Source organism: Haematobia irritans, chromosome 1 (genome assembly GCF_050003625.1).
Source record: "Haematobia irritans isolate KBUSLIRL chromosome 1, ASM5000362v1, whole genome shotgun sequence".
NCBI lineage: Eukaryota > Metazoa > Arthropoda > Insecta > Diptera > Muscidae > Haematobia > Haematobia irritans.
In genome coordinates, this window is record NC_134397.1 from 210,063,257 (window position 1) to 210,085,992 (window position 22,736).

General features: G+C 33.6%; 2 protein-coding genes across 2 annotated transcripts in view; both read left to right on the plus strand.

Moving 5' to 3' along the window:
• Positions 1-2,172: 2,172 nt before the first annotated feature.
• The window catches only part of LOC142222535 (sodium-independent sulfate anion transporter), an 81,249-nt gene continuing 60,685 nt past the window's right edge, over positions 2,173-22,736 (plus strand). The window contains exon 1 of the mRNA XM_075292715.1: positions 2,173-2,358. The gene's annotated coding sequence lies outside the window, so the exon portion shown is untranslated. The remainder of the gene's footprint in view (positions 2,359-22,736) is intronic.
• Positions 10,512-18,784, plus strand: LOC142222534 (uncharacterized). The gene is made up of 2 exons (XM_075292713.1): positions 10,512-11,228; positions 17,451-18,784. The coding sequence occupies exons 1-2, from the start codon at positions 11,206-11,208 to the stop codon at positions 18,469-18,471; spliced, it is 1,044 nt and encodes a 347-aa protein (XP_075148828.1). The 5' UTR covers positions 10,512-11,205; the 3' UTR covers positions 18,472-18,784.

Here is a 22,736-nt window from a genome sequence, read left to right on the forward strand (position 1 = left end):
TTCGGTTTATCTGAGGGCTATATACAACTATAGACCGATATGGACCTAATTAGGCATGGTTGTTAAAGGCCATATACCAGCACAATGTACCAAATTTCAACTTAATCAGAGGAAATATGTTCCTCAAAAGGCTCCAAAACTAAGTCTGGGGATCGGTTTATATGGGGGCTATATATGATTATGGACCGATATGAACCAATTTTGGCATGTTTGTTAAAGACCATATACTAACACCACGTACCAAATTTCAACCGGATCGGATGAAATTTGCTTCTCCAAGAGGCTACATAGTTCAAATCTGGGGATCGCTTTATATCGGGGCTATATATAATTATGAACCGATATGAATCAATTTTTGCATGGTTGTTAGAGACTATATACTAACACCATGGCCAAAATTTCAACCGGATTGGATGAAATTTTCTTCTCTTAGAGGCTCCGCAAGCCAAATCTGGGGATCGCTCTATATGGGGGCTATATAAAGGGTGGTTAAATTGTAAGGGCCGATGTTGAATGTGAACCACACCTAAACGCCAATTTTTTTCCGAATTTTATTTGACATTTCTCTATTTCAGACTTATTCAATTTGAACCATGGAGAGATACACAATCCAACAAAGTGTTAAAGTTATCCAGACTTATTATGAAAATGGGCGTTCAAATCAAAATGCATATCGTGCACTTTCATCTTTAGTGATGAGGCACATTTTCACTTCAGTGGATTCGTCAATAAACAGAATTGCCGCATTTGGGCGAATGAGAATCCAAGAGTGATTGTCGAAAAACCAATGCACCCACAAAGAGTGACTGTTTGGTGCGGTTTATGGGCTGGCGGCATCATCGGGCCGTATTTTTTCCAAAATGAGGCCGGTCAGGCAGTTACTGTGACTGGTGTTCGCTATCGTGAGATGATAACGAACTTTTTATGGCCCAAATTGGAAGATATGGATGTGGACGATATGTGGTTTCAGCAGGACGGTGCCACTTGCCACACAGCTAACGAAACAATGGCTCTTTTGCGCAACAAATTCAATGGCCGTGTTATCTCACGTAATGGCGATGTCAATTGGCCGCCAAGATCATGTGATTTGACACCGTTGGACTTTTTTCTTGGGGTTATTTGAAAGAAAAGTTGTACGTCGATAAGCCAGCAACAATTCAAGAGCTAAAGGATGAAATAATTCGGCACATTAACGGCATAGAACCTCCATTATGCCTCAGCATCATCGAAAATGTGGACCATTGGATGAAGGTGTGCCACCGAGGTCGCGGCGCCCATTTGGCCGATATTTTGTTCCATACATAATTGAGTAATACCAATATATCATAATAAAATAAAATTAAAATAATTTCCTAAATAGTTTGTGTTTTATTCCAAATCAACATCGGCCCTTGAAATTTAAACCACCCTTTATATACTTTATGGGGTCTTAGAGCAATATTTCGATGTGTTACAAACGGAATGACAAAGTTAATATACCCCCATCCTAAATTCTATAAAATTAAATTCTATAAAATTAAATAAATTTGCTATAAAACAAATTTCGACGAATGAAAATTAAATTTCGACATTTGTTTATTAATAATTTTCCATTGACAAAATAATATATATAAGTGTTGATATTATTTTCCCGACCCTATTCAATGGTTATTCCAATTGCATGAATCCCTATCAATGCAAGAAAACTATTTGGCCAAACAAATAAAATTGTAGTAAATTTTGTGATTTTGACCATATGTTGAATTAATCGAATCAGTACGAATAAAAACTTCATTAATTCACATCTTTTCGCAGCAACAAATTATTTGCTATTATTCTGTCGTCGTCGCCTCAGTTGCCGCCAGCATGTTCCTTGTTATCTTTGAGAATTATTTTATATCTCGCATATTGTTCGTCTACTACTGCGGCTATTTGCAAATCGACGTTGATGGTGTCTTCTTAATTCGGTGATATGGATGATTTGTACTGTGTGAGGTACGAACCACCACCAACTACCAGAAGTCTATATCTTTGTTGGTTGATCGCTGTGGTTCTACTGCTATCTGTGAGGGGCCTATCATTGGTTGGTGTCGTATTTTACCTAGGCAAGAGATGTGTTTTGTTTGTTGCGCCGCAATTAACGTGCAGTGATTTATAAAGACAATGATATACCCGAGATAATTTTCAGTTGACAATTTTACATAAACACGTGAAGTTGAACTCGAAGAGTTTATAAAAAAAAAACGGAGCAAACGGAAAAAAGTGACAATAAATCCATTTGACTTTATCAACGTATAAGGAAGTAATTATAAGGATACAGTGTCATTGAAAGTGGAAAATATTTACTCATATTTATCTCCCTTCCTTCTAGTACAAGTGGTGGGTGTTTAAAGTTTTTATTTTCGAAAATATTATCCGTTTTGTGTGGTTTTGTTTGAAAGTGTTGATGAGAGAAAATGAGCAAAATTTTTGTGAAGTTAACAAAAATGAACTACAAAAACTAAATTAAATAAATTATCCATATATGGTATTTAACCAATATTCATCTCAATAGTAAAATAAAAAAATCAGTAATAATGTTCTGACATTTCACATGGTGTATTCTATTGAATGGCCAAGGTATTATACTTTAAACTTGACATTTATGCAAAATCTGATCAATTGAGATAGGACAGCTGCTAATTTTTTTTATCACAGTGAAACCTCTCAAATTTGGATCTTCTGAAAACCGGACACGTCTTAAATATGGACAATTTTTGTGGAACGTTTATTATGCATTCATGTGATCCTCCCATAAAAACACGCCCCATGCACTAAAAGAAAAAGTACTTTCCTTCGGAACGAAATTAGGACAAACTAATTTTCCTTTTATTATAATGTATTTTTTTAAGAAGATTTAAATTCGAATTAATGACAACCCTTGGAACGATTGTTTCTAATCTTTTTTATTTGCTTTTAAAGAATTTTTGAGTCGTCAAAAGAAAACTTTGTTTGACTAATTCAACAATTTCGTTCCTCCGAAAAGAAAACTCTTCTTTCAGTGAACAAAATATAGGCGATGCACAAATTCAGACAGGTTTTATTGTATGTAATTTTTTATCAATTTAATTTTTTAAATTCTTTCCAATTTGGATTTTATAAATTTTTTGTTTAATTTTTATTACTGTATATCCTCTTGGGGGCAAATCAGGGCATTCGATATATAATTTAGTTCGATTTGTTCAGCTAAAAACAAATAATAAAATTTAGATAGTTACAAAATAGAACATAAAATTCACCATAAATATGCTCAATAAAATCATAAGAGGTAAATTAGTAAAAAAAATACTCCGCCCTCCATATACGAAAAAAATATAAATATTCAGTAGCAAATGTTTTACAATTACGACGACGATCGTTGAATTTTTCTATAAAAATAAAATTAAAATTTCGATTAGTTTTTTTATGAAATCAAAAAATTTCCATAAAAACTAATTTTTGACGAAAGGTTATTTGAAAATAAAATTTTGACAAAAATGTCTCTGAAAATAAAATTTTAACGAAATTATAAATTTAAAATTTCGACAACATTTTCTATGAATTTAAAATTTTTACGAATTTTAAATTCATTTTATTCCAAAGCAAATTTGCTTTGGAATAAAAAATTTCGACAATATACACTTAAAAAACAGTAAACATTAGCTGATGGCCTCAGTTGTCAATGCTTTTTATATCTTTATACTAATAGTATATTTACTATAAATTTAGTATCAACTATAAATAAATAAATAAATAAACAGTAAACCCACCAGGAGGGAAATTTTTGGTTTATTTTGGTTCTTGGTAATTGGTATGCGTTATTGCTAAAATTTACAAATTTTAAAAAATTCTGAACTATTTAGTAAATCTTTATACTTAATTTGTGTATATCTGTGTGTAAAACAAAATAACTGTGTGAATTAAAATAGAATTAAATTGGCTTTAGTGCCATATAGGGTAAACTTTTTTTGAGTGTATTATATACAAAAAAACATGTCGACAAAATATTGTACAGAAAAAATGTTTGCAGAACTTTTATATATAAATAAAATTTCGACGAAATTGTCTATAAAAAATTGTAAAGAGAAAGTTTATAAATAAAAATATAATATTTCGCTGGAGATGATCATAGAAGGTGTATCGAAATATCCGAGAAAAAAAGGAAATTTCAAGAATAAACTAAAAAAGTGCAAAGGTCATCTAAGAAAAGCAATAAAATTTTCGACAATTTTTTTATCCAAACAAAACTTTGTCCAAGTTTTCTGTGAAAATAAAATTTGACGAAATTCGTTTTGAAAAATAAACAAAATTTTCCTTGTAAAAAAAATCAACGATTTTTTTCAGAAAACGGACGAGATTTTCTAGGACAAGTAAAATTTTGACAAAATGTTCTATGAACACAAAATCGATGATTTTTGCTATGAACATAGTAGCAAATCGATATGAAATATCCTTATTTGAAATTTTTACATTTTTAAAGTCAAAATTTTTTAATCCTTTTGGCCTAATATATATTATTATCAATTAATTGAAATCGACCCATTTTAACCATATTCAATTAATCAATTTTTAATATTTTTTAAAATCGGTCGGTATTAATAAAAAAAGTACAAAAGATTTCAATATGTGACTAAAAATCTAGAACAATTTTTATAATTATTCTATGCATTTCCATCATCGATGAATTTTTCTATGAAAAACAAAAAACTTTTGATGTTCAAGGGGAATTGAGTCTTCATGATCAAGGGGAATTGAGTCTTCATTTTGATTACTTTATAATATTACCGAAATCGCCTCATCCAAATTTTATGTTGGAAAAAATCAAAAGTTTTGAGGTTTGAAAAGAGGTTTGTTATTTAACTCTTTCACTACCGAAATAAACCTAATGTTAACAAATAAGGAAAGTCTAAAGTCGAGCGGGGCCGACTATATTACACCCTGCACCACTTTGTACATTTAAATTTTCGATTCCATATCACATCCGTCAAATATGTTGGGGCTATATATAAATGTTTGTCCCAAATACATATATTTAAATATCACTCGATGTGGACAGAATTTGATAGACTTCTACAAAATCTATAGACTCAAAATTTAAGTCGGCTAATGCACTAAGGAGGAACACAATGTTAGTTTGTAATAATATGGGAAACATTTAAATCAGAAGCAATTTTGAGGAAACTTCGCAAAAGTTTATTTATGATTTATCGCTCGATATATATGTATTAAAAGTTTAGGAAAATTAGAGTCGTTTTTACAACTTTTCGACTAAGCAGTGGCGATTTTACAAGGAAAATGTTGGTATTTTGACCATTTTTGTCGAAATCAGAAAAACATATATATGGGAGCTATATCTAAATCTGAACCGATTTCAACCAAATTTGGCACGCATAGCTACAATGCCAATTCTACTCCCTGTGCAAAATTTCAATTAAATCGGAGTAAAAAATTGGTCACTGTGGTCATATGAGTATAAATCTGGCGAACGATATATATGGGAGATATATCTATATCTGAACCGATTTCAATAAAATTTGGCACACTTGACTACACTACTAATTGTACTCCTAGTGCAAAATTTCAACCAAATTGGGGTAAAACTCTGGCTTCTGGGACCGTATTAGTCCATATCGGGCGAAAGATATATATGGGAGCTATATCTAAATCTGAACCGATTTCAATAAAATTTGGCACACTTGACTATAGTACCAATTGTTCTTCTTGTGCAAAATTTTAAGCAAATTAGGGTAAAACTCTGGCTTCTGGGGTCATATAAGTCCGTATCGGGCGAAATATATATATGGGAGCTATATCTAAATCTGAACCGATTTCCAAAATCAATAGGGTTCTATTCTGAGCCAAAACACATACTTTTGCCAAATTTGAAGTCGATGGGACTAAAACTGCGACCTACACTTTGATTTCAAAAATGTGTTCACGGAAATGGCTATATCGACTCAGGAGCCCACCCCGAGCATTTCTGCCAAAGACACCATGTGTCTATTTCGTCTCCATCTGGGTGTTGCAAACATATGCACTAACTTATAATACCCTCTTCCACAGTCTGGTGCAGGGTATAAAAACATTAAGTTTTCTTCTTTGTTACTTGCACTAACAATAATATTGAGGATCTACCTCAATTAGTTCAAGAGCTATATAAGTTTTTTCTCAGAACTCGATTCTTGAATTGTGACCAAAGGACCTTACGAAAATAAGAGCTATTTAGCCTATTACATCCATCGAAGTGTGGGAAAAAAGAATCAGGAAAAATATCGGCTATAGTTCTTGTATGAATGTCCATTTAACAGAGACATGCAGTAGAAAAATAGTCTCAAAATTTCGTATTTTTTGGTTATTGTTAAAAAAAAGTTTATAAAAAATTTTAGTGGTCACCAATGTGGGAAATATTTAAAGTTTATTTAGATAAAAGCCTTTACTTTAAAATAACATCAAAAAATATATCGAAACTAAGTGAGAAAATAGAGTTTTTTTGTCGTTTTGTCGAATGTCCTCCTAAGTGGACATCGGTAGTCAAAGGGTTAATAGTCCGATAAGTAACTAGCTGCAGCGCCTGATGCCTGAAACTCTTAAGAGCAATTTATGAACGTGTAGAATAGTATTATACTAAACGCTTAGTTTCCTACCTGTGTTCAGTAGGTTCATCTTTTATATAACTAATTTATGGAACTATTAAATCTTATCCTATAAACGTCTCCGATTTATCTTTCTGTTGTTTCGTGAGAAAATAATTTATAAAACTATAATTACTTCCATCAATGTTAACAATTCCAAACATAATTGTTCAGATGTAGAAAAAACGTGATACGATTGTGTTTTATAGAATAGAAAAAAGTCAACGAAAATTTATATAGCCGATTTAATTTTATTTTAGTTCATGAAAATGAATCCGATGGGATTTTTTTACTCTTGAGGTGAGCATATCCATCCTCTGCGTGTAGTGGCTAAATGTATTGCTCAACGGTAGGATTTGTTAATCTTTTTTAAAATAGAATTAAGTTCCACTAATTTGTGTTACATGGTTTTATTTTGTGAATAATTATAATACAATTATGTTATGTTTTTGTTATAATTCAATTAGTAATAATTATAATAATTATCAGAAGCAACAATGACTGTCGACGAATTACAAATTAGAGTTTCATAGAAAAATTACTAATCTCTTCAACAAAAAGAATAATTTGTAGTTCAAAAATGTTTTTACTATATACATATATATTTAATTATATATTTTAGCAATGTAATAATTAGTCTTTGTACTTTAGCATACAACTCACTCATTATTCAACAAATTTATATTTTAAAAGGGTAACCTCAAAGGAAAGATAGGAAATACTAGTCAATATCAAAGAAATCAGGTACACGCAGAGAAGGAATATGATCACCCCAACCATGTTCGAAGAGCAAAATGTTACTTTTTCACGGAAAACATGTAGCATGTTTGTCGAAACCATGTTCTTTTTTCGGAAATTATGTATCTGATTTCGGAAAGCATGTTATGTCTGACGAGAAAGAATATTTTTGCGACAAAAATGCTACATAGTCGCTGTGAAAAAGTAACATGGTGCTCTTGAAACATGTTTGAGGTGATCATATTCCTTCTCTGGGTGTACTAAGCCTAATTTATATAATTTTGTAGTATTATCCTAGCCATCTTTGTACGATACAACTACACTGAAAAAATATTTACTTGGTATTAAAGATTACCCAAACTAAATTGTAGGATGCGCATTTTATAAAATATTAAAGACAATTTTTATACCCTCCACCATAGGATGGGGGTATATTAACTTTGTCATTCCGTTTGTAACACATCGAAATATTGCTCTAAGACCCCATAAAGTATATATATTCTGGGTCGTGGTGAAATTCTGAGTCGATCTGAGCATGTCCGTCCGTCCGTCCGTCCGTCTGTTGAAATCACGCTAACTTCCGAACGAAACAAGCTATCGACTTGAAACTTGGCACAAGTAGTTGTTATTGATGTAGGTCGGATGGTATTGCAAATGGGCCATATCGGTCCACTTTTACGTATAGCCCCCATATAAAGGGACCCCCAAATTTGGCTTGCGATTGCTCTAAGAGAAGCAAATTTCATCCGACCCAGCTGAAATTTAGTACATGGTGTTAGTATATGGTCTCTAACAACCATGTAGAAATTGGTCCATATCGGTCCATAATTACATATAGCCCCTATATAAACCGATCCCCCGATTTGGCTTGCGGAGCCTCTAAGAAAACCAAATTTCATCCGATCCGGCTGAAATTTGGTACATGGTGTTGGTATATGGTCTCTAACAACCATGCAAAAATTGGTCCACATCGGTCCATAATTATATATAGCCTCCATATAAACCGATCCCCCGATTTGGCTTGCGGAGCCTCTAAGAGAAGCAAATTTCATCCGATCCGGCTGAAATTTGGTACATGGTGTTGGTATATGTTCTCTAACAACCATGCCAAAATTGGTCCATATCGATCCATAATTATATATAGCCCCCATATAAGCCGATCCCCAGATTTGACCTCCGGAGCCTCTAAGAGAAGCAAATTTCATCCGATCTGGTTGAAATTTGGTACGTGGTGTCAGCATATGATATCGATTCATAATCATGGTTGCCACTCGAGCCAAAAATAATCTACCAAAATTTTACTTCTATAGAAAATGTTGTCAAAATTTTATTTCTGTAGAAAATTTTGTCAAAATTTTCTTTCTATAGAAAAGTTTGTGAAAATTTTATTTCTATAGAAAATTTTGTTAAAATTGTATTTCTATAGAAAATTTTGTAAAAAATTTATGCCTATAGAAAATTTTGTCAAGCTGAATTATATACGTATCGATCTTTTTTGATTTAATATAACCACGTATGGACATACATACAATTTAGAAGGCGGTGTTAGGAGGTTTTAAGATACCTTGCCATCGGCAAGCGTTACCGCAACTTAAGTAATTCGATTGTGGATGGCAGTGTTTAGAAGAAGTTTCTACGCAATCCATGGTGGAGGGTACATAAGCTTCGGCCTGGCCGAACTTACGGCCGTACATACTTGTTTTTTTTTTTAATTTTTATTAAGTAAAATTTTAATTAAAATAAAGTTTATAATCTTTGCTTCAATTTTTATACCCTCCACCATAAGATGGGGGGTATATTAACTTTGTCATTCCGTTTGTAACACATAGAAATATTGTTCTAAGAACTCATAAAGTATATTCTGGGTCGTGGTGAAATTCTGCGTCGATCTAAGCATGTCCGTCCGTCTGTTGAAATCACGCTAAATTCCGAATGAAACAAGCTATCGACTTGAAACTTGGCACAAGTAGTTGTTATTGATGTAGGTCAGATGGTATTGCAAATGGGCCATATCGGTTCACTTTTACGTATAGCCCACATATAAACCGATCGCCAGATTTGGCTTGCGGATCCTCTAAGAGAAGCAACTTTCATCTAATTCGGCTGAAATTTGGTACATGGTGTTAGTATATAGTCTCTAACAAACATGCCAAAATTGGTCCATATCGGTCCATAATTATATATAGCCCCCATATAAACCGATCCCCAGATTTGGCATGCGGAGCCTCAAAGAGAAGCAAATTTCATCCGATCCGGCTGAAATTTGGTACATGGTGTTGGTATATGGTCTCTAACAATCGTGCAAAAATTAGTCCATATCGGTCCATAATTATATATAGTCCCCATAGAACCCGATCCCCAGATTTTGCTTGCGGATACTCTTGAAGGAGTAAATGTCATCCTGTCGTGTTGAAATTTGGTACGTGGTATTAGTCAATGGTCTCTAACACCCATGCAAAAATTGGTCGAAATCGGTCCATAATTATATATAGCCCCCTGTTGAATTCACATTCAACAGTGGTTTGATTTTTTTCAAATTTTTAAATTTTTTTATATTTCATTTCATTTAATTTCTTATATTTTTTTATATTTCATTTAATTTCATATCATTTTTATATCAATTTTTCATATTAATTAATTTGAATTTGTCAATATTTTTGAATTTCACATTTACCTACTTTTCTTAGTGTAAAGCCGACTTTAATTTTCATTCTTCATATCTTTCATTATATTGAATTCGCCGTAAGAACAATTGTCATCTTCATTTGCTTTAATTTAAGTTAGTTGCGTTTAACAGCTCAATAAAGTCGGTTCAATCCACCTTTGAATTAAACTCGAATTCTTTGGTTATTATTTTGTCGGAGCCGTCTTTCAACCCCAATATTTAATGAACTCCTAGCCAACTGGTGAAGAGTTCATCATATGGTCCTTCGAAAAAACATCCTATTAAAGAATAGGACTAGATGTGTACCAGTGGGTTTTTGAAATCGTCAAATTTTCAAAAACTTTCTACCAGTGAAAACACCATCATATAAAGACGAATCAAAAACTGTGAAAAGCATATTAAAAACAATAACAAATATCGTTGCAACGATTGATTGTGCTTTACATATTGAACATCAAAAAATTGGGCATCCTACCAGAAAAGGAGCGCCAACAGTGAAAATTGATGTCATCATTATCATCATCATAAAACCTCATCAAGAAGTCCAAGTGAGAAAAAGAGTAAGGAATCAAATCAGGTATGTGCAGTGGTAATTGGTTTTCTTATTTCATGATCATCTCTAAGTGTTCGTAAATCCAACAATAAAATACAAGTGAAAAAACCTAAAAAAATCGATTGAATAAATAAAGAACAGTGATAAAGAAATATTAAACGGTATTCTAAAGAAAAGTGAACATTTCTACCAACAAAAATATTAAATCCAGTTATAAATCCAAAAACCCTGAAAAAAGTTGAAAGAAAAGTGGATAAATAATCATATAAACCCGTATGTTGTGATAAAGAACAATAAAAATATAAGTGGAAAAAACGCTAAATTGACCACACTCCAACTGAACACAGCTCCGTTTCAAGTGACAGTTCATACAGCGAAACGATTGATCGAAGAAGAAAGGACAAAAGTGATTGATTGTCAAAGCGGACAGACGGAAAATTTTTAGTGGAGTAAAAAGTGGTAGAAAATAGTGAAAAAAAAAACTAATAAAAATTCTAATAAACTTTGGTGAAAGACTAGAAAAACTATTATTGTGAATTACTGAACATAATTTATAATATATATTTAAAAAAAATTGTATGTGAATATCATCAACATAGTGAAAAAATTGGGGAAAAAACATGCAGCAACATCAACATAATGGGTGAGTCGATCCATTTATTTTCCTTACATACTGTCTAAACCTATATAAAATATATTGTTTGAATACATATCCCAAAATTATTACAAATTTTCTTTAAAAAATTGTCCCTAACAACAAATATTTATGCTAAAAAGGGTATACAAGCATACAAACATATTCATTACATGCCGGCACTAAAATAAATATACATACAAACATACCTACGTATATTAAAAACATTCAGTTGAAATCGAAATAATTAAGAAACCAACGAAAGTTAAAAAGAAAAAAAACTACGGTAAACTATCAACATAAACAACAACAACATAATAATCTAATTGGCAACATGTACCCCCACCCATCGATCCACATACCAACGATTTTGTTTTGATCAACATCAACTGCAGTGTGACGTCACACACATGCATGTAGGGATTGCCTACCTCGACAAAAAATAGGGTTGGCAGATTAAGATTTTTTTTAGTGGGAATGAACATTAATACCCGAAAATATAAAAAATAAATCATTATTTAAAAATTTTAATAGGGATTGCCTACCATAACGTGAAATAGGGGTGTCGTAAAAAATTTTTTTTTTTTTTGGATGATAGTGGAAATAAAATAAAATTAAAATGACTTAAATTTCTGGACATTTTTAACGATTTTCGCTAAAGTGTTTTTCTGGGATTTCGTAAAATTTCTAGGGATTGTAAGAAAAAACACTAAAATTTATCAAACTTTTTCATTAATTGTTTGAAACAAGAACAATATCCCATTTTTTCGGTCTAAATCATGCAAATCAACATTATTTAACCAATTTGAAAACAATAATATTGCCATTTTTTCGAATTTAAAGCAATTAAATTGCCAATTTGTTTTCACCTAACAATATACGAGAATTAAACCACAATTATTAGTAAACTTAATATTCAAAACAATCGCTGTTGAACCACAAATAACATTTTTGAGCGCATATATCTAAAAATAAATTTCGCGTCGTCGCCAAACCACTATAAATATTATAAAATAACGGAAAAAAAACATTAAATTGGAATCTAATTGGGCTGCAAATAAATCTTTTACAAGGTTAAAGTAAATTTCACCATAAAATAAAAAATTTTGCAATTTAAATTTGTCGACTTGCATCAATATGGCGTCCCGTCGTAGATTTTTATTCTGTTTGGAACAAGTAGTTTCGTTTTGTGAGAGCTGCAAACCAACTCCTGCCACAAATTCTGTGACGCTAGAAGTGGACGAAAACGAGCTGGAGAAAAGGTGGCAAAAGTTAGCAGCAATATATGAGGAGATTATGACAGCTGATGAGGGAGAATATAAACAAGATGTTCTAGATGCGGCAAAACAAAAATATAATGAGGCCAACGTAAAATACAGAGACTGTCTTGTGCGAATTAATGGGTTAAAATCGAAACAGCAATCATCGCTGGAAGATAGCAGACGTGACGTATCGTTTGTAGGCCAAGGGTTTTCATCTTTAAAACTACCGCCTTGTGATACACAACCTTTTGATGGAGGATATGCGAAATGGCCCGCATTCCGGGATCTATTTTGGGGAGTATTTGGAAGCCATTCGGAGATTTCACCTGCTCAAAAGCTTTACCATCTTCGAAACAAAACAAGAGGGGAAGCTTACCAAATCGTAAAGAAATTTGATTTAGTAGATAGCAAATTTGAGTTAGCGTGGAAAGCGCTAAAAACTAGGTATGAAAACCCGAGAATACTAGTTCATCAACAAATGAAGGTATTATTTGGAATTCCAGCTGCTCAAAGTGAAAATCCAAAAGCAATTCGACAGATTCAGCGGGGTATAAATGACAGCCTATCAATTTTTCATTCTTATCAAATAAATACCGAGAATTGGGACCCTATATTAATTCATCACTGTTCAACAAAATTGCCTGAAGAAACTCTTCGAGCTTGGGAAGATTCATTGCCGGATCATAAAAAGCTTCCAACCTGGATCCAGATGGATGAGTTTCTCTCAAAACGGTTAGAAATTTTAGAAACAGTATCCGACATGCGCCGTCCAAACATGAATAATAAATCTCAAACTTTTCATACGAAATTTGAATCCACTAAAAAGAAAATTCCTTTCTTTTGATTCATATGGAATCAAAAGAAAGGAATTTTTCTCACGTGACTCAGGAAGTGGGAAGCAGTCCAGAACCACAACCTTCAACATCATCGAATGTACATCATATGCAAACCCAATCTCAGCCAACCGCGTCGGTTCAATCACATTTTACTCAAAATGAAGCAGCTACGATCTTACCAACAGCTCTTGTCAATATCGAACATGCGGGTGAAAGGTTTGAGGTTAGGGCATTATTGGATGCGGGATCCGAAAGAAGTTTCGTAACAAAGAGGATCCAGCAAACTCTTTCTTTGCCGGTTGACAATTATCGTTCTCAAATCTCAGGATTAGGAGGAACAATTGTTGGAAGTTCTAGTCATCAATGTTATCTAAATTTGAGTTCGAAAATTTCTAATTTCAAAATTCGAGTAAAAGCCATCGTTGTTTCTATACTTTCACATTTCTTGCCATCTAAAAATATTCGAATTGAAAGCTTGCCGAATATGAATAATATAAAACTTGCAGATCCGAATTTCTTCAAACCAGCTCAAATTGATATTATTATCGGAAGCGACTACTTACCATTAATAAATTTAAAAGGCATTCGATCATTTTTGGAAACCGGACTAGAAGCTAGAGAATCCCAATTTGGTTGGTACCTGTCCGGCCCCATACCGACAACAGCAGTTAATACGTTCTCGACTTTAGTTTCTGATTCTGAAGATTTTGCTCTCAGCTCGCAAATCAAGAAGTTTTGGGAGTTGGAAGAAATTCAATCACCTAAAATGGAGTCTGAAGCCGATGAATATTGCGAACAGTTATATCAGCAAACAACTTTTCGGAATCCTGATGGGAGATATGTTGTCCGGCTACCCTTCCGGCAAGAGTATCCTCAAAATATATTTTTGGGCCCATCGAGGAACTTAGCGTTAGCCCAATATTATCGGATGGAAAGAACTCTGGATAGAACTCCAGATTTGAAATTGCAATATGACCAAGTTTTACAAGATTATATTGACAGGAATCACATGACAGAGATACAATATTTCGTAACTACAGACAGCAAGCAAAACTCATTCTTTTTGCCCCATCATGCGGTTATTCGACCAGAGAGTAAAACTACCAAAGTAAGAGTTGTTTTCAACGGTTCGAAAAAGAGTAGCAGTGGGTTTTCATTAAATGATGTATTGTACCCTGGTCCGATCTTACAATCTGACATTGTACAAATCATCAATGGATGGCGGCAGTATCAGTTCGTGTTTACAGGTGACATCGAGAAAATGTATCGCCAGATTGAGGTTCATAAAAGAGATCGCCCTTTCCAGCGGATTCTATTTCGTCCTCATCCTAAGGAAGCTGTTAAGTCCTTCGAATTAAACACCGTAACTTTTGGCATTAATTGCGCGCCGTTCCTCGCAATACGGACATTAAAACAGTTGGGTAAAGATTGCGAGCATTTAAGTCCCCATGCATCAAAGATATTACAGCATGAAGTTTACGTCGATGACATTTTATCAGGTGGATATACATTGGAAGAAGCAAGGGAAAAACAATTTCAACTTATAAACACACTAGCTTCCGCGAAATTTCCACTTCGAAAAATCACATCAAACAGTCCTATCCTTCTCGAGCAGGTGGCCCGGGAGGATCTTCTGGACGAAGAATTTTTAAAGTTTGAGGATTCTAGTACCACCAAAACTTTAGGCATAAGGTGGAATGCCAAATCTGATTATTTCTATTATGTCACATCTTCCATCTCCGAATCTCCAATTGTTACCAAACGTCAAATCCTATCGGTGATCGCTCGTCTTTACGACCCACTTGGATGGCTTGGTCCTATCATCATAATAGCAAAGCTTTTAATGCAACAACTTTGGGAAGGAAATAATAATTGGGATGAAGCTGTTCCCCCACATATTCTTGCCCAATGGAATAAATTCCGAGAAAATCTTCATCACATAGAAACACTTAAAATACCCCGATGGGTTGACTTCTCTCCAGGCAGCAAAGTTCAAATCCATGGGTTCTGCGATGCCTCGGAGAGAGCGTATTGTGGAGCTGTATACATAAGAACCGAAAATGCGGGAATTTTTTCCAGTCATTTACTTTGTGCCAAAACCAGAGTAGCACCGATAAAACGCACAACTATACCCAAATTAGAATTGTGCGGAGCAGTTTTGCTCACTAACCTAGTGAAAGCATTGACGAAAAAGCTTTCCTACAAATATGAACTATTTTTATGGACAGATTCGTCTATAGTTTTGGGGTGGCTCCAAAAATCACCTCAAACACTCAAAACATTTGTAGCAAATCGTACTTCTGAGATTCTCAACTATACCGATCAACATACCTGGAAGCATGTCAGAACAGAAGACAATCCAGCAGATTTGGGTACACGAGGTCGCTTACCTCTTGAATTAATACAAGATAAGCTATGGTGGAATGGTCCTGATTGGCTACAGACACCAATTGCAGCATGGCCACAACCTCGTAGCTTCGACCCAATAGATTTAGAGACGAAAAAGGTTTCTAATTTCCACATTACCGACAGCGAACCGATCATTTCCAGATTTTCATCATATATTCGTGCCTTAAGAGTGATGAGTTATGTGTTTCGAATTGGTCAAAAGTGTGACTCTCGACCGAAGAATCTAGATATATCGACGTCAGAAATTATCCAGACGAGAAATCGTGTTATAATACTAGCACAACAGACCTACTTCGCCAATGAATATGAGTGTCTTCATAATAAAAATCCTTTACGAAGCAAAAGCAATCTTAGTGCTTTATGCCCATTTTTGGATAAAAATGGTCTCATGAGAGTTGGAGGACGCTTGGAGTATTCTGGTCTCTCTTATGATGAGCGACATCCTATCCTCATTCCTGAAAAGTCTACGTTTGCAGTTCTTTTGATAAAATATACCCATGAAGTTCTTTGTCACGCAGAATATAATGTAATGCTACGAGCTATTCGACAAGGCTTTTATATTACACGGCTTAGAAATCATACTCGAAAATGCATCCGATTGTGCAAAACATGTACCTTGTTTAAAAGAAAATTTCAGCAGCAAATTATGGCAGATTTACCACGGGAACGGGTAACATTTTCACTACCTTTTACGTATTCAGGAGTTGACTTTGCTGGTCCATTTACTATAAAAACGTCAACTTTACGTAACGCAAAGACTGTGAAAGGATATGCGGCCGTCTTTGTCTGCTTTTCTACTCGTGCAGTACACTTAGAGGTCTGCTCTGACCTCTCTTCCGATGCCTTCTTAGCAGCTTTTACTCGCTTCACTGGACGCCGAGGTTTACCCAAAACCATGTTTTCCGATAACGGAAAGAATTTCGTTGGTGCCAGCTACAAGCTACTACAAGAGCACAATAAGTTTCTTAAAGATTCTAAGAACTGCTTGGTTGAAAAATTCGGTCTTAACGGATTCAATTGGAGTTTCATTCCGCCTTACGCCCCTCACATGGGAGGATTATGGGAGGCAGCCGTTCGTAGTATGAAGTCTCATCTCAAGAAGATCGTAAAAAATCTAAACTTTACGTACGAAGAGTTCAACACCATATTGATTCGAATCGAAGCCATTCTAAATTCAAGACCGCTATCGCCCTTGTCTGAAAACCCTGATGAACTTTTGCCACTGACACCAGGACACTTCTTGCGCGGTGCCCCTCTCACAGCTCATCCTGAAGCCCCCGAGGATCCTCCCAAGGAGAATTTGTCTTATATAAACCGATGGAAGCGGTTGAAGATGATACAACATATATTTAGTCAGCGATGGAAAACAGAATACGTCACCGAGCTCCAGAGACGATATAAATGGAAAACCACCCGTAACAGTTTAAAAGAGAATGATTTTGTAGTGGTTGCAGAGGACAACTTGCCTCCGACAGAGTGGAGACTGGGTCGAATCACAAAAGTAATTCGTGGTAAAGATGGCAATGTGCGCGTCGCGGAAATCAAAACTCAAACGGGAATAATAACTCGTCCAATCGTAAAACTTTGTGTCCTACCAACACACGAGTCCAATCTGAATCAAAACAAATAAACTGTTTTTCCGATGATCATATTTTAGAGAACCCAATTACTCATTGTACATGTTTGTTTTGTTTCGTTTCTTTTTTTTCTCTTTCTCTTCGCAGCGCTCCACCACGCCGAGGAAGATGCCAACTTTGCTCTAAAAACCACCTCCTAAAACGTTGCCCAGAATTCCGTTGGATGTTGCCCAAAGAGCGGTATGAAGTGGCAAAGAACTTGAATGTATGCCTAAACTGCCTGACTGATTGGCACCAACTTGATGATTGTCATTCGAGCAATCGTTGCAGTGTTTGCTCTCGCCTACACCATACAATGTTCCATCACGAAGATGTCCATGTCAATTCGCCACCAGGGTTAAAACGGTTCTCTGCAAAACTTCAACAGATGATATCCGATGGTACTCTTGCAAAGCTTTATGAACTGATCAGCGGCAACCAAGAACTCCAAATAACGCCAGCATCGCAAAATCCCATCGCAATAAGAAAAGTGATGGCAGTTCAAAAGGCAAAAGATGTCCGTGAAGTTGCCACAGCACCAATTTCAAAATTACGTCGCTTCACCATGGAAAACAAGCCAGCGATCCATCCTCATGGAACCGACTGTCAGGTCATCTTACCGGTAGTACTCTGTGAATTGGCTGCGGGTGACCAAAAAATTTCCTTAACACTGGCCATTAACCCAGGTGTTCGCCACTCACACGTGTTATTTGAGTCGGTCGAGCATCTCCACTTCCGGTCAAAATGGGTCAAACATCTTCCACTTGGGGTTTTCCAAATCATCACTAAGAAGAAAACATGGTGGCAAGATTTGGTTTTCGTCGATAAGCTTCAAGTTGAAATCCCTCCACCAGTTGAAGACGAAATGTTGCCTTTTCTGTTAGAAACGAATGGCGTTACCAGAGATATGTGGGCCCATCCTATGCCACATGATTTTGGACCGATACATGGCATCATCGGTAGAGACCTAGTTCATAAAGTAATAGACGATTCAGCAGCGCGCTTGGACAATTATCCCTTCATCAAAGTTCAACACTCTCTTTTTGGCGCAGTCATCAGTGGATGCATCTGCAACCCATCATCAGTTCGGGCCCGGAGCATGTTGAATTCACATTCAACAGTGGTTTGATTTTTTTCAAATTTTTAAATTTTTTTATATTTCATTTCATTTAATTTCTTATATTTTTTTATATTTCATTTAATTTCATATCATTTTTATATCAATTTTTCATATTAATTAATTTGAATTTGTCAATATTTTTGAATTTCACATTTACCTACTTTTCTTAGTGTAAAGCCGACTTTAATTTTCATTCTTCATATCTTTCATTATATTGAATTCGCCGTAAGAACAATTGTCATCTTCATTTGCTTTAATTTAAGTTAGTTGCGTTTAACAGCTCAATAAAGTCGGTTCAATCCACCTTTGAATTAAACTCGAATTCTTTGGTTATTATTTTGTCGGAGCCGTCTTTCAACCCCAATATTTAATGAACTCCTAGCCAACTGGTGAAGAGTTCATCACCCCCATATAAAACGATCCCCAGATTTGACCTCCGGAGCCCCTTGGAAGAGCAAAATTCATCCGATTTGGTACGTGATGTTAGTATATGGCCTCTAACAACCATGCGGGAATTGGTCCATATCGGTCTATAATTATATATAGGCCCCATATAAACCGATGCCGAGATTTGGTTTTGGAGCCTCTTGGAGGAGCAAATTTCTGTTGAAATTTGGTACATTGTGCTAGGTCCATATCTATAGTCTATAGTTATATATATAGCCCTCAGATAAATCGATCCACAGATTTGACCTCCGGAGCCTCTTGAAGAAGCAAAATTCGTCCGATCCGGTTGAAACTTAGTACGTCGTGTTAGTATATGGTCTCTAACAACTATGCAAAAATTTGTCCTTAACGGTTCATAATTATATATAGCCCCCATATAAACCGATCCCCAGATTGGACCTCCGGAGCCTCTTGAAGGAGCAAAAGTTATCGGATCCGGTTGAAATTTGGTACATTGCGCTAGTATATGGCCGATAACAAGCATGCCAAAATTGGTCCGTATCGATCTATAGTTATATAGGACCCCCAGATAAACCGATCCCCCATCACTGAAAATTCACGATTGCCACTCAAGCCAAAAATAATCTGCGAAAATTTTATTGCCACAGATTTTTTTTTTCAAAATTTTCTTTCTATGGAACATTTTCCTACAGAAATAAAATGTTGAAATGTTGAATTTTGTCAAAAATTTATTTCTATAGAAAATTTGGCAGAATTTTATTTCTATAGAAAATTTTTGAAGCACCTCTTAGTTGGACAGGAAAATTTTGCAAAATCTTCCAAAACACCAAACAGTAAAAAATCTGTCATTTTTGGTAGACTCGTGTTTATAATTATATATAGGCCCCATAAAAATCGACCCCCATATTTCAATTCTGCCTCTATAATTTCCGCACAAAAGTTTATATCGGTTCGTAATTATTTCTTCCCTATATATACCGGTCATGAACCTTTCTTTTGTCTAATATATTTTCGGCATGGAAGTTTTAAGATGCCTTGCCATCGGCCGCAACCCAAGTAATTCAATTTTTGGATAACCGTCTTTAGTAGAAGTTTCACCGCAATTCATGGTGGAGGGTACATAAGATTCGGCCTGGACGAACTTACGGCCGTATATACTTGTTTTTATTCATTTTAGGACTAAAATTTGGCAATTTTGCGTCCCTTCGTTAAAACTGTATGTCTTTGAACTAAGGCAAATTTTCCTTAAAGTAACAAAATATATTTTTGATTTAAAGAAATCGTCCTTAAATTAATTGAAATATTGAAACTTATGATTCAAGATAAAAACGCTTTAAATATAGGCTAAGATTTATTTTGAGGATTAAGCATCTTTGCCGATTTCACAAAAATAAGTAAATAATTTTCGACAAATTCAAGAAATTTTATTAGACAAAATTATTATTTTCAACTTATGAAAGAAAATTTCGTAATTTGAAGAAAAAAATGGAGTTCAAAATTACAAAAATACGAAGTTCAAGATGGGAAAATTGTTGGAAAAATTTACAAATTTTAAGAAATTCTGAACTATTTTGTGGGAATTTATTTAATCTTTATACTTCATTTTTGATTAATTTTTCCTCTGTTTTAGTTAATTTAACTAACGTACGCAAAAAAAAAAAAATATTAAAGTCATGCAATTTTTCTTAAAACGTAATAATTCCATTAACTGAAAGAGAATTAAATCGGCTTTAGTAAAATATAGGGTTAATTTTTTTTTTGAGTGCACAGAAAAAAATATCACCAACATATTTCCAATTAAAAAGTTAATTGAAGTTGAAAATGTTTTCAATTAATAAATTAATTGATACAATTAACTTTTTAATCATGGTAGAAACATTAAGTTAATTAAGTCAATGATTGAAAATTTTAAAATTTTTAATCAAAAAATTAATTGATACAATTAACTTTTTAATCAAATTCGGAAGACTAATTCAGTTAAAAAAGTGCTGATTTTTTTTTTAATTTTTAATTAAAAATGTATTTCAAACAATCATTTGTTAATCCAAATAAAAACTCTAAGTCAATTCAGAAAGTAATTAAAAATAGTTACATTTTTTAATTAATAAATTAACTGAGTTTTGCAATCAACATCAATTAAATTTTTAATTGAATCAATTAAAAAGTTAATTGAAATTTGCTGAAAAAATCAATTAATTTTTTAATCAAGAATTTGTTCTATGCCCAATTAAAACTGTGATTGATACTATCATTTTCGTGATTGAAGACATTTCAATTAAAAAATTAATTGGATCAATTAATTTGGTGATTGAATCAGAAAAAAAATTTTTTGTGTGTGTGAATAGCTTTATGAATATACCGCAAATAGAGAATGAAAATTTGATACATGAGATCTATATCCTAATTTTAATTTAATTGATCCTAGATTTAATTTAAACACAAATAGGTCTCTAAAAATATCTTCATTTTAAAGAAGCCGCATCTTTGGCTCGGAATCAATACCAAAATCCTTAAGGGAAGGTCAAAATCTTTGGTAAAAAAATCCAAGTAAACTTTTTTTGAGTGTATGTCGTTTACACCCAACAATGATATTTCCCACTTGTTATATAGGGGCGCTATCGTTATACCTTCATAATATTATATGATTTCTTATTTTTCTCCCCAGTTAATTGAAAAGACAAATAAATTTATATTGTTTATCATCATTTAGCGGCAACAATAAATGATAAATCAACCATAAAAGGAGACAACAACAACAACAAATGTGTTAAACGATGTGCTAAACAAATAATAATTGCTTCCACCCTATTTTTGTGGTTCCTCTACATTTGTGTAAAGCTCATATTTTCATCTTGATAGGAATTTACACATTTCATTTAATTTCTCCGAAAATGAAATATCACCTAATTTAAATTTTATACAATTCTGGAAAATCATTTAATTTTCTGTGGACTTTGTTTCACTTATAGTACGCATGATTGTGTGACATCTACCACTATTTAAATTTTTATGATTCATTAATTTTTTCCATACTAAAATCCATAATTCTGCTCTTTAAGGGGGAGAATTTCATAAACTTTCAAATCGCCAGATTTGTGACGATTTTTATTGAGAATTGATTTTGTTCAAGGGGAATTTTTATTTATTTAATAAATCTTGCGGCTGTAGACCGGTTGTTGTAACAGGCTAATCCGTTGTAATCACAGCTTAATTGAACTTTTGTTAACAAGAGTATATGCATTCCAATTGAAGGTGATAAAAAAATAAGTTTGTCATTTGTGGTCTATAGAAATGATTTGCTGTGGTCAGTTCTAATATCAGGAAGTATTTAATGGTTCTTGCTTGCTTTTTTTACAACAGGTGATATTGAACCCTAATGTGGTTGTTGTGGTTTTTCATAGTAATTTTCGCTTTTCGTGGAAAGTGAATGGTAATTGTGCAAATACAAAAAAATACTTTTATAAATATATAAAATGATACTATAATAAATAATATTTTTTTTTATTTTGGTGCGATGGAAAAAGAAAGAAGACGTTACAAAAGTTGAATTGTCAACGAAATTGAAGCCTGCTTCATTGTTATTTCTATTTTTCACTTAATTCAAACTAAAGAAAACTCCATTTTGTCCAAAGAGAGGCTATTTTATTAATGGAATTTTTATAAAAAAAAATCGTGTTAATGGTGTTTTTATAAAAAAATGTCAATGGAATTTGTATAGAAAATTTCATGTCAATGGAATTTTTTATTAAAAATTTCATGTCAATGGATTTTTATTGAAAATTTCATGTCAATAGAGTTTTTATAGAACATGAAACTTTTTATAGAATTTTTATAAAAAGTTTCATGTTAATGGAATTTTTGTAGAA